This window comes from Kogia breviceps, chromosome 1 (assembly GCF_026419965.1).
Source record: "Kogia breviceps isolate mKogBre1 chromosome 1, mKogBre1 haplotype 1, whole genome shotgun sequence".
In the NCBI taxonomy this organism is placed as follows: Eukaryota; Metazoa; Chordata; class Mammalia; order Artiodactyla; family Physeteridae; genus Kogia; species Kogia breviceps.
In genome coordinates, this window is record NC_081310.1 from 54844836 (window position 1) to 54870718 (window position 25883).

General features: G+C 40.0%; 1 protein-coding gene across 11 annotated transcripts in view; it reads left to right on the forward strand.

The window, feature by feature from the left end:
- Positions 1 to 25883, forward strand: part of LOC136794050 (uncharacterized) — a 147363-nt gene that overhangs the window by 114407 nt on the left and 7073 nt on the right. For all 11 annotated transcript variants that reach the window (XR_010840257.1, XM_067031797.1, XM_067031786.1 and 8 more), the window contains one exon: positions 493 to 661. Coding sequence is in view for 10 of the 11 variants with exons in the window: in XM_067031797.1 (XP_066887898.1) it covers positions 493 to 548 (56 nt within the window). In the remaining variant the exon portion in view is untranslated. The remainder of the gene's footprint in view (positions 1 to 492; positions 662 to 25883) is intronic.

Sequence of the window (25883 nt, forward strand, 5' to 3'; positions counted from 1 at the left end):
ATAGCCCCAGGCCTCATCACCTGTGGGATACAAGCCATGCTCTCTCCCAGGCATGATTCGACCAACATCTCTGTTTTCTGTCCCTTCTCATACTTGGACCCTTGGCCTGTAGTCATCCCCACCTGCTGTATTTACAGTGCGTGGCAGGTGTCAGGCTTGAGTGTCTTTGCACAGATGCTCCCTCTGCAGTTAATGCACCTCCTCCTCCAACTCTGCATAGCCTCATGTTTCTCCATTGTACTTCAGGGTTATCATGAAGCCGTCACTTAGACAACTTTTTGCCTCCATGGGAACCTCTGTGCGTAAAGGTTATGGTTCTTTGTCTCATGTGATTGAAATTTTGAGTTTATACATGTCCCTCCTTAATGAGGCTTTAAGGAGTCGTTTCTAATCCTTAGCACAGAGCAGATGCTTTTTTTTCCTTTTAGATGCTTTTTAACGGTGATCAAATGTATGTTTTAAATCACTCATTTTACAATTATTTTGCTTTAGGTTCTGACAGAAATAAAGTTTGCAGAAGTTGGGTTCCTGCAGTAAGAAAGATGTGACCTTCCAGTTGCGTAAAGCTCTTCAATGCTGTGTGAGTGCGTCAGCTGCGCTAAGGAACCTGGAGCTAAATGGGCTAGTTCTGAGAGAGAGAGACTTAACTACGTTAACAAAGGTAAGCCTTCATTGTGTCCTGCCAACATTTGATAGTGGCTTTTGGGGCAAACTAAACGGGTAAAATTTTAAACTGTTCCTCCACATTAAAGGGATCGAATAAATTGGCCACTTTGAGGCACCTGTGTCTTGTGAATTCTCGAGTTAGAGATGGAAGTTTAGAAAGTGAGTTTCAGTCTTGTTTAAGTCTCTTCCCATTAGACTTGTCTCGTGATTTCCTACACACCATGTTACTTCCTGTCTGCCTTTTCTTGGAGTTGTTCACGCCTGGATCGTCTCCTGTACCTGCTCAAACCTTGGTCCATTCTCATTTGTACCATGGAAGTTTGTCATGCCGGATACTGTCAGAACTAATTTTACTTAAGTTTGTGTTAAGCTGCAAAGCACACATTTTGTATATTTTCTGTTTTTTGTGTTTGTTTATATTTTTATGGTTTCTCTTCAAGAAATATTATGAGAAGGGAAATAGCAAGGTGTAAAGAGCAAAAAAGTCATCATTCTCTTTAAATTCTTAGAACATCTATCTGCATTCATAATTACAATGCACTGTGGTATGTGTTAAAATAGGAAATATATGTAATGTCCCGTAGGAGCAGCAGATTCAGTGGTGTTAGTGGGGGTGTGTCATGGAAGTAATCACAAAGCAGGTGACTGTTGGTTGGGGTCCTGAAACATTAGTGTGTGTTCCCTGTGTCCAGTAGTGGTCTGGAGGGGTCAGGAACCCTGCCATTCAATTTGAGGGAGCAGAGGGTTTGAGGTCCTCTCTTCTATGGCTCTAGTATGCTGCATAGCAGCTAATAAAATACTGGGTTTATCGCTGATTGATCATCAAGATTGGGATGTATCATTGGAAATGAAAATAGGAGGAGTCTTATGGTTTTTAGGTCTTTCTTTTTTTTCCTTTATCTCAGAAGGCTCTTTTGACGGGGGACTTTTTATTCTCCCATACAATTCCATCAATACTTTTACCCTGGCACTTATTTTCATGGCATTTTCAATTTATAAATGTCTTTGAAACACATACTGTGAACTATTTGAGGGTAATGACCATGGCCATTGGTGGCACATCTTAACCGTGCATGGCGTTAATTTTTGAGTGTCATGTGGTCTACCATCAGGGCTTCCCTCTTTCACCCGGTTTCCTTCCTCATTTCCTTCTCCAAATTTGTCTCATTTTTCTACTTTCCCTTTTGCTTCTCTAGTCTTGCTTTCTCTTTCCCATTGCATGTGTCATTCTTCTTCTTCTCCTTCTGACTTCATTATTATGGCCAACCGAAACCTTTTCTAGTATGTTCTCTCTCTTCCTTGCCTCTTCATTGCCATCCACAAACTCTTACAGAATATTCTTGGTTGGCTCCCTCACTTCCTAGCATACCCATGTACTTCATGATCACTTTAGAACATTGAAAAGGTTTGGAATTTTTACAAATAGGTAATTATAATCAGTCTTCTGTCACCTCTGGCATAAGACTCTTCTTCCTCAATCTGACCATTCTTAAATCTAGAAGTACTCCAGCTCATTGGTCTTCCTTACCCCCATGTTTAGGCCAAAGGACTTGTGAAACCTTAGCCCGTTTAATACTTGAATTTATCAAAACATATGAGAGCTAATTCTGCCTAAGGGCACCAGAGAAGAATAAAGATGCCACAGATAAACGTTTAGTCCATATTTATAATGGACTCTTAAGTGCCTAGTTGAGTGCTAACCATTAACTCAGTTGAACAACAGGGAGCTCATGACAGAAACTAACATGTTAATTGTACAGACACTTCACTTCACCATTCCTCAGTGTAGCTGATAAACTGCATCCAGTTAGGTTAAATCACATGAATGATGAATTTCCCTGTGTATATAAATCGGGAGTTTCTAAAGTTAACTTTTTCCCTTTGTACAACTACTGACTGCCACCTCGCTTGGTCACTGCCATAGAAAATGATGACTAAGAAACACATTGTCTCAATATCAGTGGACATAATGTCCTAGTATTCTAAAAAAATCTCAAAATTCTTAATCTAAAAGATATCTCTTCCAATATCTTATATCCTTATCCTTTGTTAATATAAATATCTAGTCTATGAAGGTCTCAGTTTCCTTACTTAGAATATGAGGTGGATAGATTTACTAATTATCTAGGGACCTTTCCAGTTGTAATATTCCCTGGTTATAAGGTCTGAGCCAAATACAGTGGCTCCCGTAATCATTAACCTCGCTCATGATGAAAATTATCAGCAAGTTCTACTTGTAAGAGATCAAACATTCATATCCATATATATTGTAGCACATTGACTTTTACTGAACTCAAAATAACACAACACAGTTACATTCATAGACTTAAGGTCACTGTGGTATACTTTACAATTTTTCTTTTCCCTAGCAAGGCAATGTAGATCCCTAGGAAGGGATTTCTTTCTCTGCCTTTCAGTAATATGTAAGCCTTTTATGATCTCTTGGATCCTAAAAATGGGTAGGGTTTTGGCAGGTGGAGCTTAGGAGAGACCTTCCAGGTGGCAGGGACCACATGAGAAAGGGCAGAAGGAAGCATGGATTTTGAGGACTTGTTGTCTTACATGAGGAGAGCAGCATTTCACAGTCTCTGTCCTGAGCCACTGGTTGTACATGATGTTAATGTAGTTACATGACAGAAGCATTTGGGAAGAACCGTACTCTACATCCTGACATGAAATTCAAGTTTCACTTTGTTACATTATATACTCTGAAAAGTTTTGGAGGAAGGAATTGGTTTTATTTTTAAAATTCAGTCTTACTCACACCTACTTGACAACCCTATATTCAGCTGATGGGATTGTATTTTGTGAAAGGCCAATTGGAGAAATGCTGAGATGGAGCTTAGGATATTTCTGTGTTGGGACAGGCATGTGATTATTTTTCTTAAAATTCTTTACTGTTTGTTCTAACAATTGTTACTTTGCAGGATTCAGTTTTTGTTTTTCTTTTTACATCTTTATTGGAGTATAATTGCTTTACAGTGTTGTGTTAGTTTCTGCTATATAACAAAGTGAATCAGCTACGTGTATACATATATCCCCAGGTTTCAGTTTTAAGCCTTCTGTTTGTACTTGAGGCATTGGGCCTCTTAGAAAGCTCAACAATTCTGGGGTCTTCATCTCTTAGAGTAGTTGCCAGGAGCTCCTGGCACTTACCACTGTTTCCTCTTGATTCTTTTTCTCCGACTTCAAACTTCCTACGATTATGAGCCCCTAGTTTTCTCAGCCCCTAGTGTCAAAACCAGGTACCTCGCTCATCTTCATTATCTCAGTTACAAGGTGCAATATTTCCCATGTTAATATGTGTCAAAATATAAGTCAGGAATTGATACATAACATATGCTTAATAAAAATTTTATTTCCATTTTTCCTTTGTTCAAAGGTATCCAAACACTGGCAAACTTCTTAAATTGAAAGGAGAGTCATCTAATTTATTCAGCTTATTCAACCATCAATATTGAATATTTGTCTTTTTTCTTACACATATTTCTTGTATTACAATCGTGACATTCTAAAGCACAGTGAGCACATTTTTAACTTATTACTGCATTACTACCTTGGCTATTCCTTGACCAAAATTTACTTCATACAACTGACAGCCTAAGTAACCTACTGGAGTTTTTTTTTAATGTATGCATACAAAGAATAAATACCAGTTGCATTGCTAATAACTGAATTTTTACATCTCTATGCACCCATGTATCCAACACCAGATTAAGATATTATAAAATATTTCTAACACCCTACAATGTTCTCTGTTACTTTTTTCTGTTCCATACTCCCCCAGGGCAACACCTAAACTGACCTCTATCACCATATATGACATACATGGAAAGACACAGTGTGTATTCTTTGGTATCTGGCATCTGGGCACATATCATTATATCAGTAGTTTATTCTTTTATTGTGTTTCCCTGATTTTTTAAACCTAGACATTCATATAGTGTCAAAGAACCACTGATTTCTTAACATTATTATGCTGACCTCCATCTTCAGGGGCTTTCCACATTCTTCCATGTGTCTTTCCACCTACTTTCTCTTCTGTCTAATTATGTTTCATTTAACCCACCTCAGCCAGCCTTTCCCCCATATTCCCCAACATGTAGCACTCTTATGTTCAGCCAGTTTTGTTCCCTATTCCATAAGCCCTCCGTGCCATTCCTGACACTGTGCCTGTTCCCTGCCCGGAAGGCCTGTTCCCTACCTAACCTCTGCTCTCCTTCCTATATATTTGTTCAAGACTCAATTTAAATGCTACCTGTTCTAAGAAGTCTTCTCAGAAGAAGCCAGTGCTTTTTGGAATTCTTCTTTAATGAAATCCCATAGCAAGTGTAATCTGTCCTCCCTGATCTGGTCATTAATTATCCATTGTTCCTATCATAGAGTGTTTGTTTTTCTTATGTGCTGTTATTGTTTATTTCAGCTGATTATAGTGACTTGAACCAGGAACTCGGTCATTTTCCTCTTCATGCTAGTGCAAGTTTCTGTGATATGGAGTTAAACTCCTTTTCCCTCACTTCCCATCCACCCTCAGCACTTGTTAAACATAAAGTACAAGTGAAACTTATTGGTTAACAGGTTTTTGTGGTCCTTGATTCTGGGCCCTAGAGCTAAGCTGCACGTCTGTCGTGCTAATTTGACTGATTCCTTATTGTCACATAACTCAGGAATTAACTAAATCATTACAAATTTAGATACATATAAGATATTATTAAAAAAAAACAGTGGATATCACAAGTTTAGGCCCAGAGGAGAGTGTTATGAGTCCTAGTTTGGGGGGGTTCACACTTAATGATTGAGCCTTCCAATATTCCATTTTAAGTAAGAAAGAGGTCTGAAAATATATGGTTAATATTTAACAGTGTTGATAAAAAAGAGAAGAGAGAAAGGGATGACAGGTACTTTGAGGGCTTTTTGGAATTCATGAAAAATTATGATTGGCTGGGGAAAAAGAAAAACTGAGGGCTAACCTCCCACAAATGAGCTCAGGAAAGAGAAGGGCTCATGTGGTGTGCAGGTAGAGAGGTTTGACCTACAGAAACTTAGAAAGCCTCAGCAATCTGAGCAGTGTTGGCAAGAGGCAAACTAAAGGGCTCACGAAAGTCTGCAAAAGTCTCACACAAACAACTTTAGCATGGTGTTCATCATCTAGCTAATCCTAACGTGCAGGCATTTAGGAGAGTAAAGTCAGGTCTTTGCCAGAGTGGGTTCCTTATTTGGGCAACTGGGTCAAATGAAGAAAGGCAAATGTACAGAGTAAATAAGGAGAGGCAAGACAAAAAGAACGAGACATACCATTCATCAATGATTTCCCCCCAATATTCTTAGCCTCCACCTTATCTCCATCTTACTGGTACCACAGGAACTGGACTGAACAATCAGGTAAAAGGTCTCTACAGAAACTGAGGTACTATAGAAATTAAAAGAATAAAACATAAAATTGTAAATTTTCTTCCTAGGGGTAATTGAGATGATAGTTCACTAATAACATAAGATCAACTGACGTCTAAAGAAATTTTAGAAAACCTGGATAAAGTAAGAAAACATCTGTTTGCTGGCATCAGAGTGTTAGAGAGACACCAAGACATGTGGGCCAAGTTCTGCAGAGAAGGGAAACACAAATACAATGTAGACATTTGGTGCAGCTTTTCTCCTTGGGGCATTTGCTGATTCAAATCTTACAGCCTAGGAGCTGAAAAGCCAAGGAGATCAAAAGACTCGAACCACAGAAACCAGATGGCAAGAGCTCAAGTTAAGGCAACGACTAATGGAATGACAAGCTAAGTGTATCTTCAGTCTCACAGGGCTGCGGGAACCATGACATTTAAAGCCTAACAAATACAAGGGTAGTTGGGAATAGGGAGAATCCCAACGTTCACATGGTAATCCCAAAGCGCAACACCCATAGAGGAAGGACAAGACAGAAATAGACCAACCTTCACACAGACTGAAAAACAGCTTTGAAAGAGCTCAAACTGAGAATGGACTAAGGTTACCAGACCCTATAGTAACTGTCTGCCATGGGCAAAAGGAAATCTTTTCAAGAGAAAGATAACATCCAGAATGTGGAGGTATCTATAGTTTCCTAAAATAAATTAAATCCAATTTTAATATAAAAAATAATTTGACATACCAGGAAAAAGATGAAAGGATCAAAAGCTCAAAGAAAAAAATTTAAAAAAAGAAAGAAAGAAAAAAGACAATTTAAATAGACACAGGGGGACAAGAGTTAGCAGGCCTTGGTTAAAAAAAACAACAAAACAACTATGATGGGGGGGAGCGAGAAGATGGCGAAAGAGTAAGACGCGGGGATCACCTTCCTCCTCACAGATGCATCAGAAATACATCTACACTTGGAACTTCTCCTATAGAACACCCACCGAACACTGGCAGAAGACCTCAGACCTCCCAAAAGGCAAGAAACTCCCCACGTACCTGTGTAGGGCAAAAGAAAAAAGAATAAACAGAGACAAAAGAATAGGGATGGGACCTGCACCAGTGGGAGGGAGCCGTGAAGGAGGAAAGGTTCCCACACACTAGGAGCCCCTTCGCGGGCGGAGACTGCAGGTGGCGGAGGGGGGAAGCTTCGGAGCCGTGGAGGAGAGCGGTACAGAGGGCAAAGCGGAGAGATTCCCGCAGAGGATCCATGCCAACCAGCACTCACCAGCCGGAGAGGATTGTCTGCTCACCAGCCGGGGCGGGCGGGGCTGAGAGCTGAGCCTCCAGCTTCAGTCGGATCCCAGGGAAAGGTCTGGAGTTGGCAGAGTGAAAACAGCCTGAAGGGGTTAGTGCACCACAGCTATCCGGGAGGGAGTCCACTAGCCAGGAGGGAGTCCGGTTGAAGTCTGGAGCTGCCTAAGAGGCAAGAGATCTTTTCTTCCCTCTTTGCCTCCTGGTGCGCGAGGAGAGGGGTTTAAGCGCGCCGCTTAAAGGAGCTCCAGAAACGGGCGCGGAGCTACAGAAGAGACAAGAGACTTTTTCTTGCCTCTTCGCTTCCTGGGGCGTGAGGAGAGAGGATTAAGGGCACCGCGTAAAGGAGCTCCAGAAACGGGCGCGAGCCGCGGCGGTCAGCACGGACACCAGAAACGGGTGTGGGACGCTAGGGTTGCTACTGCCGCCACCAAGAGGCCTGTGTTGGAGCACAGGTCACTCTCCACACGGCCCCTCCCGGGAGCCTGTGCAGCCCGCCACTGCCGGGGTCCCGGCATCCAGGGACAGCTTCCCCGGGAAAATGCACAGTGCGCCTCCGGCTGGTGCAGCGTCACGCCAGCCTCTGACGTCGCAGGCTCGCCCTGCATCCGTGCCCCCCCTCTCCCTGGCCTGAGTGAGCCAGAGCCCCCGAATCAGCTGCTCCTATAACCCCGTCCTGTCTGAGCGAAGGGCAGACATCCTCGGACGACCTACGCGCAGAGGCGGGGCCAAGTCCAAAGCTGAACCCCAGGAGCTGTGCGAACAAAGAGAGGGGGAGGTATCTCCCAGCAGCCTCAGAAGCAGCGGATTAAAGCTCCACAGTCAACTTGAAGTGCCCTGCAGCTGTGGAAAACCTGAATAGACAGCGAAATATCCCAAGTTGAGGAGGTGGACTTTGGGAGCAAGATATACTATTATTTTTCGCCTTTTTCTTTTTGTGAGTGTGTATGTGGGTGTGGCTGTGTGAGATTTTGTCTGTATAGCTTTGTTTTCACCATTTGTCCTAGGGTTAGACCGACCCGGGTTTTTTTTTTGTTTTTTTTTTCTTTAATAGAAATTTTTCTTCTTAATAATTATTTTTTATTTTAATAACTATAATTTATCCTACTTTATTTTGTCTTCTCCCTCTCTCCCTTCCTTTCTTCCTTCCTTCCTTCCCTCCCTTCCTCCTTCCTTCCTTCCTTCCTTTCTTTCCTTTCTATTCTTTTCTCCCTTTTATTTTGAGCCGTGTGGATTAAAGGCTCTTGGCACTCCAGCCAGGTGTCAAGGCTGTGTCTCTCAGGTGGGAGAACCAACCTGAGGACACTGGTCCACAAGAGACCTCCCAGCTCCATGTAATATGAAACGGTGAAAATCTCCCAGAGATCTCCATCTCAACACCAAGACCCAGCTTCACTCAAGGACCATCAAGGAACAGTGCTGGACACCCGATGCCCAACAAAGAGCAAGACAGGTCTACAGCCCCATCCATTAGCAGAGAGGCTGCCTAAAACCATAATAAGGCTACCAACATCCCGATACACACCACCAGACGTGGACCTGGCCACCAGAAAGACAAGATCCAGCCTCATCCACCAGAACAGAGGCACTAGTCCCCCCAACCAGGAAACCTGCTCAAACCACTGAACCAAACACAGCCACTGGGGACAGCCACCAAAAACAGAGGAAACTACGAACCTGCAGCCTGCAAAAAGGAGATCCCAAACACAGTAAGATAAGCAAAATGATAAGACAGAAAAACACACAGCAGATGAAGGAGCAAGATAAAAACACACCAGACCTAACAAATGAAGAGGTAATAGCCAGTCTACCTGAAAAAGAATTCAGAATAATGATAGTAAAGATGATTCAAAATCTTGGAAATAGAATAGACAAATTGCAAGAAACAGTTTAACAAAGACCTAGAAGAAATAAAGAGGAAGCAAGTAACGATGAGCAACACAATAAATGAAATGAAAAATACTCTAGATGGGATCAATAGCAGAATAACTGAGGCAGAAGGATGGATAAGTGACCTGGAAGATAAAATAGTGGAAATAACTACGGCAGAGCAGAAGAAAAAAAAAAGAATGAAAAGGACGGAGGACAGTCTCAGAGACCTCTGGGACAACATTAAACGCACCAACATTCGAATTATAGTGGTCCCAGAAGAAGAAGAGAAAAAGAAAGGGACTGAGAAAATATTGGAAGAGATTATAGTTGAAAACTTCCCTAATATAGGAAAGGAAATAGTCAATCAAGTCCAGGAAGCACAGAGAGTCCCATACAGGATAAACCCAAGGATAAACACGCCAAGACACATAATAATCAAACTGTCAAAAATTAAATACAAAGAAAACATATTAAAAGCAGCAAGGGAAAGAAAGAAAACTACAGGCCAATATCACTGATGAACATAGATGCAAAAATCCTCAACAAAATACTAGCAAACAGAATCCAACAGCACATTAAAAGGATCATACACCATGATCAAGTGGGGTTTATTCCAGGAATGCAAGGATTCTTCAATATACGCAAATCAATCAACGTGATACACCATATCAACAAACTGAAGGAGAAAAACCATATGATCATCTCAATAGATGCAGAGAAAGCTTTTGACAAAATTCAACACCCATTTATGATAAAAACCCTGCAGAAAGTAGGCGTAGAGGGAACTTTCCTCAACATAATAAAGGCCATATATGACAAACCCACAGCCAGCATTGTTCTCAATGGTGAAAAACTGAAACCATTTCCACTAAGATCAGGAACAAGACAAGGTTGCCCACTCTCACCACTCTTATTCAACCTAGTTTTGGAAGTTCTAGCCACAGAAATCAGAGAAAAACAGAAATAAAAGGAATCCAAATAGAAAAAGAAGAAGTAAAGCTGTCACTATTTGCAGATGACATGATACTATACATAGAGAATACTAAGGATGCTACCAGAAAACTACTAGAACTAATCAATGAATTTGGTAAAGTAGCAGGATACAAAATTAATGCACAGAAATCTCTGGCATGCTTATACACTAATGATGAAAAATCTGAGAGGGAAATTAAGAAAACACTCCCATTTACCACTGCAACAAAAAGAATAAAATATCTAGGAATAAACCTACCTAAGGAGACAAAAGACTTGTATGCAGAAAACTATAAGACACTGATGAAAGAAATTAAAGATGATACAAATAGGTGGAGAAATATACCATGTTCTTGGATTGGAAAAATCAACATTGTGAAAATGACTCTATTACCCAAAGCAATCTACAGGTTCAATGCAATCCCTATCAGATTACCACTGGCATTTTTTACAGAACTAGAACAAAAACTTTCACAATTTGTATGGAAACACAAAAGACCCCGAATATCCAAAGCAATCTTGAGAACGAAAAATGGAGCTGGAGGAATCAGGCTCCCTGACTTCAGACTATACTACAAGGCTACAGTAATCAAGATAGTATGGTACTGGCACAAAAACAGAAATGTAGATCAATGGAACAGGATAGAAAGCCCAGAGATAAACCCACACACATATGGTCACCTTATCTTTGATAAAGGAGGGAAGGATATACAGTGGAGAAAAGACAGCTTCTTCAATAAGTGGTGCTGGGAAAACTGGACAGCTACCTGTAAAAGTATGAAATGAGAACACTCCCTAACACCACACACAAAAATAAACTCAAAATGGGTTAAAGACCTAAATGTAAGGCCAGACACTATCAAACTCTTAGAGGAAAACATAGGCAGAACACTATACGACATAAATCACAGCAAGATCCTTTTTGACCCATCTCCTAGAGAAATGGAAATAAAAACAAAAATAAACAAATGGGATCTAATGAAACTTAAAAGCTTTTGCACAGCAAAGGATACCATAAACAAGACCAAAAGGCAACCCTCAGAATGGGAGAAAATATTTGCAAATGAAGCAACTGACAAAGGATTCATATCCAAAATTTATAAGCAACTCATGCAGCTCAATAACAAAAAAACAGACAACCCAATTCTAAAATGGGCAGAAGAACTAAATAGACATTTCTCCAAAGAAGATATACAGATTGCCAACAAACACATGAAAGAATGCTCAACATCATTAATCATTAGAGAAATGCAAATCAAAACTACAATGAGATATCATCTCACACTGGTCAGATTGGCCATCATCAAAAACTCTAGAAACAATAAATGCTGGAGAGGGTGTGGAGAAAAGGGAACCCTCTTGCACTGCTGGTGGGAATGTAAATTGATACAGCCACTATGGAGAACAGTATGGAGGTTCCTTAAAAAACTACAAATAGAACTACCATATGACCCCACAATCCCACTACTAGGCATATACCCTGAGAAAACCATAATTCAAAAAGAGTCATGTACCAAAATGTTTATTGCAGCTCTATTTACGATAGCCAGGACATGGAAACAACCTAAGTGTCCATCAACAGATGAATGGATAAAGAAGATGTGGCACATATATACAATGGAATATTACTCCACCGTAAAAAGAAACGAAACTGAGTTATTTGTAATGAGGTGGATAGACCTGGAATCTGTCATACAGAGTGAAGTAAATCAGAAGGACAAAAACAAATACCGTATGCTAACACATATATATGGAATCTAAGAAAAAAAGTGTCATGAAGAGATTAGTGGTAGGATGGGAATAAAACACAGACCTACTAGAGCATGGACTTGAGGATATGGGGAGGGGAAAGGGTAAGCAGTGACGATGTGAGAGAGTGGCAGGGACATATACACACTACCAAATGTAAATTAGATAGCTAGTGGGAAGTTGCCGCATAGCACAGGGAGTTCACCTCTGTGCTTTGTGACCACCTAGAGGGGTGGGATAGGGAGGGTGGGAGGGAGGGTGATGCAAGAGGGAAGAGATATGGGAACATATGTATATGTATAACTGATTCACTTTGTTGTAAAGGAGAAACTAACACACTATTGTAAAACAGTTATAGTCAAAGATGTTAAAAAATACTATGATTAAACAAAGAAAATATACACATGGCAGATAAGCGTATGAAAAGATTTTACACATTCCATGTCATCAGTGAATTTTAAATTAGAACAATAATGAGATACCACTACTCACCTATTCAAATGGCTGATACCCCAAAACTGAGATACCGAAGTTGGTGATGATGCAGAACAATTGGAATTCTCATTTGAAGCTAGCGGGATACTTGGCACTTTCTTACAAAACGAAATGTACTTTTACCATACAGTGATCTAATAATCATGCTCGTTGTTATTTACCCATAGGAACTGAAAAGTTATGTCCGCATAAAAACCTGCACATGGATGTTTATAACAGTTTCTTGCATAATTGCCCAAACTTGAAATCAAGCAAGATGTTTTTCAATAGGTGAATGGATAAACAAACTATGGTATATCCGTACAAAGGAACAGCATTCAGCAATAAAAAGAAAAGGGTGTGAAGCCGTGAAAAGACATGGAAGAAGCTTAAATGCATATTGCTAAGTGAAAAAAAGCCAATCTGCAAAGGCTACATGCATATTATGTGATATCAGCTATTTGAAATTTAGGAAAAGGCAAAGTGTGGAGACAATCAAAAGATCACTGGTTGCTAGAGGTTGTGGGAAGGGAGAAAAGGATGGGTGAAGCCCGGAATTTTAATGGCAGAGAAATTCCTGTGTATGGTTCTGTAATGGTGGATACAGGTTATTGCACATGTGTCAAAACTTATATAATGTACAAAACAAAGAGTGAAGTCTAAAGTGAAGCATGGACATTAGTTAGTAATAATGTATCAATATTGGTTCATTAACTATAACAAATATATTACGTCAATGTAAGATGTTAGTAATAGGGGAAAGTGGGTAGAGAGGTAAGGAGGTATGAGAACTCTCTCCTTTCTGCTTAATTTTTCTGTAAACCAGAAACTGCTCCAAAATAGTCTACAAATTTAAAAAACAAATGTAGACCTGCATATAAAACTTGCACGTAAATCCAACCACAGCAGCATTATTCTTAAGAGCCCCAAAGTGGAACTAACCCAAATGACCATTTACTGTGAATGGATAAATGAAACACAGTAATATCCACACCATGGAATATTATTCAACCATAAAAGGAAATCAAGTACTGATACATGCTAGAACATGGATGAACCTTAGAAACATGCTAAGTACTTGTATGATTCTATTTGTATGCAATGACCAGACTAGGCAAATCTGTAGAGATAAAGTATATTAGTGGCTGCGTAGGGTTTGGAGAAGTGGAGGAGTGGGTGACTTATATAGATTCTTTTTCTTTGGGGGTGTGGTGGATGAAAGTTTTACAATTGTGGTGGTAGATGCATAACACATTAAATTGTACACTTTAAATAATATGGAAAGTAAATTATATCTCAATGAAACTATTATTTAAAATCATGATTAATGTCTTCAAAAAGGACAACATATACAATTTAAGCAAAAATTATCTGTGAAATGCTACCAAAGGAAAATTCTAAATTTAAAAAAGCTGAAATTAAGCACTCAGAAGATCAGTTTAACAGTACCTTAGTCAAACAAAAGAAAGTATTACAAATGTCAATTAAAAAATAACTACACTAAAATGTCGAGGGAAAAGCTTGGAAAACAGAGAAATAAGTACATAAGACATATGGCGTATATGTAAAACACTGTGTCTAGCCAGGCCCAAGTCTCACAGCCTAGGGAGGAGACACACCACCTACCTGAATCACAAGGACTTCTCCAAAGGAAAAATGAGGTTCTGATGCCAGAAGTGGAAGGAATGAATTGCAAAGAAAACAAACAACGGTACACTATAATCTAGATATACATCCGTAAATACATAGGTTCCCTGGGATTGTGATGTGGTACAAACAATAAAAAAAAAAGATGAGACTCATAGTAGAGGCTGCTAGCTTCTGCTGGGGAAAATGTCCAGGGAAGAAGAGTTGATTTATTTAGTTATTTTTTGGAGTCCACACATAAGTGACATCATGCACTATTTGTCTTTGTCTTATTTCACTTAGCATAGTGTCCTCCAGTTTTATCCATGTTGTCTTAAATGATAGGATTTTCTTCTTTTTCAAAGTTGAATAATATTCCATTGCATATATATACCATATTTCTCTTATCTAATAATCTACTGTGGACACTTAGATTGTTTCCATACCTTGGCTCTTGTGAATAATGCTACAATGAACATGGGAGTACAGATATCTCTTCAAATAATGATGATGTTTCCTTTGGATATATACTCAGAAGTGGGAGGGAGGAAGAGCTTATGACACAAACTGACCATGTGTAAAAGATGTTGTAGGAATGAAAAAGTCTGAACACCTAGGAAGAAAGGGGGAGCATGGAGTATTTGGAAAGGACGTTGTTCAAGGTCGTACATAGTTTAAAATTATGACATTTCCGTGGGCCCGTAGGCATGAAAGCTTGCTTATATTTCGGGATTTGAATACAGTGCAAAGAAGTGTTGCTAAATTTTCGAACAACATCAAGAAACAGGGTGGAAATGTTTTTTCTTTTATTATGAAACTGCAGGAAAGGCAAGCCTTATAAGCAGCATGAGGCCCAGTAGGATTTTCCCTGATGATAGTGGTAATTTAGGAGAAGAAGATGGAACCAAGGCCATAGAACAATTTTGGAAGCAAAGTAAGGCTGCTGAGTCTTCACCCAGTGTAGGAGATGAAGTTTTATTTTTATCTTTTATTGTTTTCTTTGAGATTAAGTTTTAATGGCATATGATGGAAGTGGCCATGACACAGCCGGCAGAGCTGGTTGAGTTGTTGAAAATGGCTCTTGAAGCTACAGGAAATGGACAGTAGACATAGAAAAAGAATAAGGTAAATCCAAAAGAGTGGAAGGACAAAATTAATCAAGAGAAAAGTCAAAAATAGAGAAGAAAAGCAGTAAACTTGACAAAACCAAAACGTTGTCCTTTAGAAACACCAGTAAAATAAGCAATATTTGGGAAGTATGTTAGAGATGGGACTAGCTATAAAACAATTTTATTTTTAATTACAAAAGAATACTATGCTAGCTTTATACCAACACATTTGAAAATCTGGACAAAATGGCTGATTATTGATAAGTTATATGCAGCCAATATTTACTCCTATTTTGAGTAGAGAATACAAGTAGCTTTATGAAAATAGAAAATATAATCAAAGATATACACCTTAGGAAGACATCAGTCATTTTCCAGTGTATTAAAAAAGCAATACAAAAAGCAGATATGGAAAATTTACCCAAAAAGTAACTAGAAGTACATTTCTTTTAAGATCTTAAGTTCTGCCCCATATTAGCAAAAAGATTCCAGCAACATATTTTTAAAAAGTCATTATGATCAAGAGGGTTTTATTCACCATAAAGCAGATTTTTTAAAGTAGGGGAAAGTTGGAACGAGGAAAGAAATGTCCGTATCGAATATCAAACCACACTCCAGGGCTTCCCTGGTAGTGCAGTGGTCGAGAGTCCACCTGCCGATGCAGGGGACACGGGTTCGTGCCCCGGTCCGGGAAGATCCCACATGCTGAGGAGTGGTTAGGCCCGTGAGCCATGGCTGCTGAGCCTGTGCATCCGGAGCTTGTGCTCCGCAATGGGAGAGGCCACAATGGTGAGAGGCCCACGTATCGCAAAAAAAAAAAAAAAAAAAAAAAAAAAAATTCCAAATTTCAGTAGTTTCAAAATATCTAGTAAGCTATAACAGTACACCAGCATATTATTAAAGCAGAATACAAACCCATGTATATATGAGAAATAAAATATAGGGTAAGTAAAGTACAGGCAGTCTTCACTGTGGAACTACAAAAATGATCATCCATGATGAACTGTGCAAAGTTGGTCTTAATGACCGATGGGGAAATGTGTTGGTATATGACCTTAAAATTTTTCTGACAAAAACACTAGAAACTTTCTTGTTGGTTGTAAAGTTATAGATAGACTTAAAAAATTAGTAAACCTTCGCTATAGTTAATACAGTGCAACCTAAAACATTAGAAATATTGAGAATTAACATGTTTTATTCCATTGTAAAAAACTTATGAGACTTCTAGTTTTGAGTCCAGCATGGAGGGAGCTTGGAAGTTGCTACTCTGGCCTAAAATTTAAATATCTGAACACACTGAAAAATCAGCAATTCTTCTTAGATTCATTAGAGAAGTGAGGTGACAGGAAAAATCACCGTGCCCCAAATTGGAGAGGCAGATGGCAGATACAGAGAATAACAACTTACTGGGACAGAAACCCAAGAGCAGAAATCTCTGTGGAAAGCAATAGTGAGGTAGGAAAACCTGAAGTGTATTTGACGGATTGCTGGAGGCTTGTGTGGAAAAGTCTGTGAGGTAAAAACTCCAGGGAAGCCCCTATCCTTTTGTGAGTTTTGTCTCTTGAGCTCTACTGGGCTGTGACTACCAGGTGAAGGTCAAAGGAAAATCCCCTTGGGATTCTGGCAGGGGGAGGTTGAAAGGAGCCATTTTGAAATACACCAGAGCATTCTGCTATGCTTTATAAGGCCTGCCCTCAGGAGAAACTGTTTTACCAGAGGTCTAACCTATGGGGTTTTGTCAGAGCCTAACTGACCTGGGGGAAGGGAAATATCCTACCCTGACCCCTGCCAGCCATTGTGTTTCACCTAAGGTGAGGGAAAATACTGAGAGGCACTTGTGACATTCATAGCTGAGGAGAACATGCTCCTTAGCAGACTGAGACCTCATCATAAGACTGTGCAGCGCTTCTATAACGCCACATCTCTACAGGACTATGTACTGCAGTGAATTTCACCTTGACATGGTGTCTGGATTTTCAAGGAAGAGAAAAGTGAATCATATAAAATGCTTGATTAAAACCAGAAATGGGGCTTCCCTGGTGGCGCAGTGGTTGAGAATCCGCCTGCCGATGCAGGGGGCACGGGTTCGTGACTCCGTCCGGGAAGATCCCACATGCCGTGGAGTGGCTAGGCCCGTGAGCCATGGCCGCTGAGCCTGTGTGTCCGGAGCCTGTGCTCCGCAACGGGAGAGGCCACAACAGTGAGAGACCCGCGTACCGCAAAAAAAATACAAACTCCAGAAATGGCAGAAAAAGAGTGAAATATAAAAAAGGAACAAAGAACACTGGCAATAAATATGAAACAATAACAGATATGGTAGATATTAAGTCAGTGATGTCAGGAATCATTTTAAGTACCAATGGGATAAATATACCAATTAAAAGACAGATTGTCACAGAGGATCGATAAATAAGATCCAAATATAAGAAATCTACTTTAAATATGAAAGCACATATAGCTTAGAAGTAAAGTGTTGGGGAAAACTACATCATGCTAACACTAATTAAAAGAAAGTTTGAGAAGCTGTATCAGTTTTAGGCCAAGCAGAGTTAAGAGCAGAGACAATTATCAGGCACAAAGAGAAGGGCATTATCATTCCGTCATGATAAAGGGGTCAATTCTCCACGAAGACATAACAATTCTTAATGTTTATGTGCCTAACACCGAAGCATCAAAATTCATGACACAACAACTGATAGAACCGCAAGGAGAAAGAGATAAATCCACTATCATAGTTGGAGATTTCTACAGCCCTCTATCATAAATGGACAAATCCATCAGGCAGAAAATCAGTACAGACAAAGCTGAATTCAACAACACCGTGGACCAAACGCATAGAATAAACATCTGCAGACTACTTCATCCAACAACAGCAGAATACACATTGTCTCAAGCTCACATGAAGTATACACTAAGACAGAACACATTCTGGGCCATAAAACACATTCTAATAAATTTGAAACATCAGAAATCATATAAAGTCTGTTCTCAGACTGCAGTGAGGTCAAACTGGAAATCAGTAACAAAAACAAAGCTGGAAAATTCCAAAATACTTGAAGATTAAATGGTTCTATTCTAAGCAATACATGGATTACAGACTTTGAAGGAAGGGACCTTATTGTTCACTGATCATGATACACATCTGTTATATCCCGGGTGATTTGTGGAGTTAAGAACTAGCTGTGAAGTTTGTATTTTATGCCCTTCCTCACAGTTAATATGGCAGTAACTGAAGTTTGATTGTTTTGTTGTGGTCCTGGGATTGTTTAAGTAAATCATGGTAACTGAAATTCATGCGTGGACAAACTGTTCAGAGTGAGGACTGCATGTGTAGCATACATTGGTAATATTCCATTGCAAGAAATAAATACCTAGAAGAATGTAAAATAGGATGAGAAATCATACTCTTGTCATGAGGAAGTCTGTCCCTAAGCAGAACATGAAACTGAGATATCCTAAAGAAAAAGGAGAGTTGATTTGACTTCATAAAAATTAAGGAATTCTTCACGGCAAAAGGCAACCCAAACATAAAAATAACTGACAAACTGGGAAATGTAATACAAATATTTGACCACGGTTTTGGCCAACAATTCCTTTTCTTCACAATAGTATGGGAGGGGAACTCTTAGTGAGCCAAACCTCATGAATGAATAGATGAGAGGTTAGACTAAAGTTCTCATATGGTGTGGATTTAATTTTATGGAATGCAAAGTACCTTACCACAGAAAATGTGGAGTATTACCAGTCTTATCCAGATCCTTGGCAATGCAAGTAGAGAAACCTTGAGTAACTGTGTGATAGATGAATCTCTTTTCTGTTCTATAAGAGAAGGAGAACAATGAACAGAATGTTGTATTTCTCCAGGGCAGAGATCCAATATTGTCTCTGTACCACTGAGCTTTGCAAAACATGGAAACGGGCAGTCTTTAGCAAATCACTCTTAAACAATCAAGAGGGAAAGAAATGGAAATGAACTAATGAACGAACGTGCCAATTACCTTTGTAGCCCTGACTGTTGAAAATAGCGATGATGGGAAATATGTGATGCCACGTATGTGAAACTTAAAGGGCACAGAGATTCAAATGGAGTAGAGTAGGGAAGAATGCCTCTGATAACCCACCCAAGTTGAATTATTTAGTCTCAACTGGGAAATGTTGATTGAGAAATGAGAGGATACAGGTAAGAGAAGCCCCTGAAATTGTGCCTAAATTTTACCTCCAATATCCCCTAAGGACTCCCGCGGACAACTGTGTCAGAGTGGAGCTGACAGATGGAGTATAGTAAGTGCAGAGATCATGCCCTTGTCAGCCAGCATACGGAGAGCATTACTGATCCTCAGGAAACTGTACTGTGACTGGGGCTAAAACCTGACTGGAATTTTCTGTAGATGTGTGATATTGGAGATAGGTTTGCAGCTGCACTTGCCAAATCACCTTTGCAAAGCACGGTAGGTCACAGCCAGAGGAGCAAAGGCTGCTCTGCTCTTTCTCAAGCAGAAAAGGATTTTAGAAGTGCCCAGTTCTGTCCCACAAAGGATGGGGGTAGCAGATTACAAATTAGTGATTAGTACAATATATGTGATCCCTCGGCTAATTTCCATCTTGAAGCTGGGCTAGAAAGACTCAGGTGTTGGTTGATGAGCCACAAGCCCTCTGAACAGGTGCTTAATCAGGAGTGGATAGGGTGAATTCAGGCCTGGGCATCTGGCATCTGGCACCAGCCCTTTTTCTGGCAGGTTGCCTTTAGACATGTCCCTGACACCTTTGCATCTGTAGCTTTTCGTTGTTGTCTGGTTGTTTAAATACGTAAAATGGTAATAACGTTACTTGGTGGCATATTCTATTTTAAAAAACTTTCCATTACTCCATGCACATCAAACAGTAAATGCTTTCTCTTAGTAAACCTGCATAACAACTTTCTGAACTCTTCTGCTCCGGGCAAGATTCATGAATACACCAGGCAAACATAGTGAAAGAGGAGACAGTACATAGTGTTGTATTCAATTGGGTCTCAATACCTAAGTGTGACTCTTAACCCAGGATTATGCAATAGTTAAGGATACAGATTAAAGTTGTTTAGAGTGTTTCCTAAAGTCTCACTGGCAGAATTGAAATCTCTGCTCTGGAAATTGTAGACCTGAGACAAATTCTTCTGTAAACTTCATTTCCTGCATCTAAGGAAGATAATACTATCTACCTCGTAGTAGACTGAATAATACCGTTGCCCCCAAATGTCCACATTCTAATCCCCGAAACCTGTGAATGTCACCTTAAACTGCAGAAGGGACTTTGCCAAAGGGACGAAAGTCTGTGTCTTGGGATGGGGGGATTCTCCTGGATGACCTGGACAGGCCCAGCTGTAACCCCTGGTGTTCTCGTGAGAGAGAGGCAGAGGGAGCTGTTACTCCAAAGAGAATGTGATGGTGAAGTGGGGGTTGGAGTGATGGGGCTAGAAGTCAAGGGATGCTGGCAAGGAAACAGAGTCTCCCTTAGAGCCTCTAGACAGAGGATGGATGGCCCTATCAACTCCTGGTTTCAGCCCAGGGAAACTGGTTTTGGACCTCTGTCTTGCAGAACCATAAGAAAATAAGTGTGTTTTGTTTGAAGCAAGCACATTTGTAGTAATTTGTTACATCAGCCATAGGGAACGAACACGTACCTCATAGGAACTATTTCTCCAATAAAAATGTGTGACTGGAAACACACTTGGTAGCATGTCTGACACACGGTAGGTATGCTACCACAGGTCGTTCTTGGAAACTGAAGCCTTGGTTTTGAGGAATCATCAAAACCAGTACAATGGTTGCCATGTTTCTCCTTGTTCATCCTGGTGACAAACCTGTAGAGAGAGCTCCATCCTTTCCCACAGGACACCCACCCCTAGTACTTAGAGGGAAGCGGTTATGTCTCACTTAAGGCACCTTCTTTTCCTTTCTACTTTTTTTTTCATTAATCTTCATCCAACTGGCCTTTCTGAATTTTAAAGAAAACAAAACCATTTCTCAATGGATTCAGATACTACCCCAAGTTAATATTTCAACCAAGTTCTTGTTCTTCCGGGTCTCATCACCAGAAATTTCTGAGCCTAAATCCTCTCTAGTTTCTAGGATCACTCATTTTCTCATTTCTCCCTTCTCCTTTTAGTTCAGAGTCTTGTCAATTTAGTCCCTTCCCTAAATAATGTGACACAGCAAAGTGATGAAAGTCTAGACGGTCTGGTTTTAATCCTGGGTTTTTGCCACCTGCTTACTGTGTGACATTAGACAAGTTTTCAACCTCTCTGGGCCTCAGTTTCCTCCAAAAAAGGTGAATATTACCAATAATACCTACCTACAGGGTTGCCATTATGAGGATTAAGTGAGTTAATATTTGCTAAGCACTTAGAATAGTACTTGTTATAGTCTAAGTACTACAGTTGTGCTCGTTAATAATAAATGCAATTCCAAGCATATAACTTACTCAACTTTCTGTCATAACTTTGAGATATTTATTTGGTGAAATCAATAAAATCGTGTTTCAAGGGAACCAGGAAAGTATTTTTGAGTGATTGTCCACGTGGCTAGCTTAGATATTTCACCACAGTCAGTGTTTCCAAGTGTCTATACAACAGCCTGGTCTAGTCCTGTAGCAAACTAGACATTGATGGAGCTTGTGTTTTGAACTCTTTGTCTCAATGTCCCCCCCCAACCCCAACAAATCCCCATATCTTTAGACATAAACTTTCATTTGTCCTCTGTCTTGTGAAAACCTACTTCTAAGAAAGTCTCTGATCTCCAAGTTAGTGTGAATTTAAGACAAAAGTACTATTTACTTCAGAGAGACAACTTTTCAAGAGTGGTTTTGTTTGGTTTGGTTTTTCTGTCTCTCCCAGCCCCTCAGCCTTGGACAAATCCAAGAGATGTGTATTATGGCTCTCCCACTTACCACCTGTGGCATTCTCCGAGGCTCGGTTTTCCTACCTGGGAGGGGCATCTGAAAACCATCTGGATTTCAACCAGTACTCCAGGTAATTCTGAGGCAGGTAGTCCTTATTCCATATTGAGCCAAATACTGGTCTAGGCCGTCAGTGAGATCTGACCAAGGGCCTCATGTATCTTGTTAGATTAAACATTTTGTATGGCACTACTTCAGGCTAAGACTCTGATTAGTAATAATCAGGGTATTTTCCCTGCATGTGTCTCTCAGTAATTAGAGAAAGTTCCTGTCCTGGGACTGCTGAGAGGACCACGCCCAGGTCTGTCTCAGGTAAAGTATGAACTGCTAGTCAGGCAGCCTCATTACATCACATCAACCTGGGTTCATGGCAGTGACTGGTTCAGGGAGGGCCTGGACAGTCTCATAACAGTCAAGGGCTGTTTCTAGATCTCTAAAAAGAAAATATTTAGGACAAGAAAGGCATGCATCTGTGAGTCTGAAATTCTCAAATCTTCCCCAAGCCACTTTCTAATTCTTGAGAGACATATGCAGGGAAAATACCCTGCTTATTACTAATCAGAGTTTTAGCCTGAAATGCCTTACAAAATCTTTAATCTTACAAGATACATGAGGCCCCCCTTGGTGAGATCTCACTGATGGCCTAGAGCAGTATTTGGCTCAGTATCGAATAAGGACTACCTGCCTCATAATAACCTGGAGTGCCGGTTGAAATCGAGATTGTTAGCTCTCCCACAAAGCAAGGAAATTAGGATGATGGGGCCAGAATTATGCATTTTCCATAATTAGTAATTAGTCATTATTTCCGGCCTAGCCTAAAAGCACGTTGGTCCCCTTTCTTTTAAGATCTTATCCTTACTTTGGTCTTACAGCTTCCAAACTGAGTAGGGGAGGGACAAGCGTTCTGGAAAAGGATGGGACCCAGCCAAGGAAAGTATTGAATTTGAAAATTTTAAAATAATTTATTATGGGCAAATAGTGCAGGGAGAAAAAAAGAAGGTGGGTCAAATTTTAGGAAAAGTAATGAAATCTTGTTGAGAAGAAAATAGTTGAAGTAAAAAGCAAACTAAAATATAGCATGAGTTTAAATAATTGATAGTAATGACAGAAGTAGGGGCATCATACCTAGAGAGAAGAAAATACAGTCCTACCATACTCTTGTCCCCAGGACTGAGCAAAACTTAAATAGTTAATATAATTTCTTGGTTTTCAACTCTTAGTGTCAACCTTTAGATAAAACACAGGACCCTTTGCTGTGATTGCATAAGAAAATGTAAATGTGATCAGCACAGACAAACGAAACAAACATGGTATTGACAGAAGGTGTTGTACAAGGGGAGAGGAAAGACAGAGAACTGTGGGCACACAAATAGTCTCATGCAGAAAGAAAATGATGAGATTAGGGGGAAAGTTGATACCATAAGAAAGTTGATAATATAGCTATATACTACAGCTAATATTTCTTGAGAGCTTCTGCGTGTTGGATACTAAAGGCTGCAAATGCCTTATTATTATTTGCATCGTCATGAGCAACTCCATGCAATGGGTATCATCCATTTCCTCAGTTTACAGGTGAGGAAACAGAAGCCCAGGAAGGTTCTATGAATTACTCAGGATTGCAGAGCTAATTAACCGAGGAAGAAAGCTTCCGAGCCATGTGGTCCATGTCCAGATCCAGTGCTTTTAGCTACTATGCTACCACTTCTCCCATCAGTAAAGCTAGCAAAACTCCATGAAGTTACAAAAGAGAAGCAGCATGAGTAATAACATGAATATGATGTATTGGAAAAGAAGAGTGATGAGTAGTGGTGGGGGTAGGAGTTTATCTTCCTCCTTCATGTTAGAGTGTTAACATGGATCTAAAATGGATCTAGCAGGATAAACATGTTTAGAATTATGGGGGTGACATTGAAGTAGCGAAAACTGTTTCTGGAGAGGGGAACTGGGGTTAGACGGGTTGAATTTCAGTATTATTTGAGTTGCTATCATGTTCATGTATTATTTTCATTAAAAAATACTTTTATTTATTTAGAAATAGCTTCAACTGTATAAATGCATCAAAACATGAAATTCAAAATTATCTTTAAATCTCTCATACATTTGTTAAATGCTTGCCTTAGGATTGTTGTTTTCAGATTTGAAGGCCATTTTTTAAAAATAAAAAGCCAAGAAGTATGAATTTATAACATTAAAAATTGTCCCTGGTAATATTGCCAGGCACCAGAGACAGAAGGTGTAGAACTATTAGAAGCAACCTGGATATCAACCCTGCTTCTGGGAGGCAGTTCTGACTACAAGGGCAGGAGATTCTCTGAAGCAAGGTAGCAGGAGTTTTTTGGGTTTTGTTTTAACATCTTTATTGGAGTGTAGTTGCTTTACAATGGTGTGTTAGTTTCTGCTTTATAACAAAGTGAATCAGCTGTACGTATACATATATCCCCATATCCTCTCCCTCTTGCATCTCCCTCCCTCCCACCCTCCCTATTCCACCCCTCTAGGTGGTGACAAAGCCCCGAGCTGATCTCCCTATGCTATGTGGCTGCTTCCCACTAGCTATCTGTTTTACATTTGGTAGTGTATATATGTCCATGCCACTCTCTCACTTTGTCCCAGCTTCCCCTTCCCCCTCCCCATATCCTCAAGTCCATTCTCTACATCTGCATCTTTATTCCTGTCCTGCCCCAGCAATCCCACTACTGAGCGTATACCCTGAGAAAACCATAATTCAAAAAGAGTCATGTACCACAGTGTTCATTGCAGCTCTATTTATAATAGCCAGGACATAGAAGCAATCTAAGTGTCCATCAACAGATGAATGGATAAAGAAGATGTGGCACATACATACAATGGAATATTACTCAGCCATAAAAAGAAATGAAATTGAGTTATTTGTAGTGAGGTGGATGGACCTAGAGAGTCTGTCATACAGAGTGAAGTAAGTCAGAAAGAGAAAAACAAATACCATATGCTTACACACATATATGGAATCTAAAAAAAAAAAAAACAGAAAAGGTTTGGGAGCAGGAGTTTTGATCCTCTGGAACCGTAACAAACAACTTAGAGTAAATGAATCAGGCGCCTGGGTGCCTGGAGGAGTCTGGAAGCCTCTCTGTGATGGTGTTCTTTGTTTTTACAGGTCTAATCTCATAAATGTTGCACTAGGCTCAGTGCTATGCATTTTTAGTCTGAGTTGTATTTTTCCACGTGTGTACCTCATAAAAGTAACCACTTCTGTGCTCCCTTTAAAAAGGGGATCTCCCATTTGAATTGCCAAGTGAAAGCTTTCTAAGGAATTCATTAAGTATACATATATGTGCAGTATCTCCATCTGTCATTGAAGTAAGTATGAATGTATGTATGTAAATCTATCTATCTATCATTATCTCCCTGGTTACCTATCTGTGTCAGTCTGCTTAGGCTGCTATAACAAAATATCATAGACTGAGTGGCTTAAACAACAGACGTTTCACACAGTTCTAGAGTCTGGGAAGTCCAAGATCAAGGCAAATCCAGTTCCTGGTGAGTCCTCTTTTTTTGGCTTGTAGAGGGCCACATTCTTGCTGTCTCTTCACATGGTGGAGAGGGAAAACTCTAGTGTGTCTTCCTCTTCTTATAAGAGCTAATTGCATCATGGCAGCTTCACCCTCATGACCTCTTCTAAACCTAATTACCTCCTAAACGCCCCACCTTCTAATTCCATCATACATAAGGGGATAGGGTTTCAACATATGAATTTGGTGGGTGGCTGGGCACAGAAATTCAGTCCTTAACTCTATTTATCTATCTATCTAT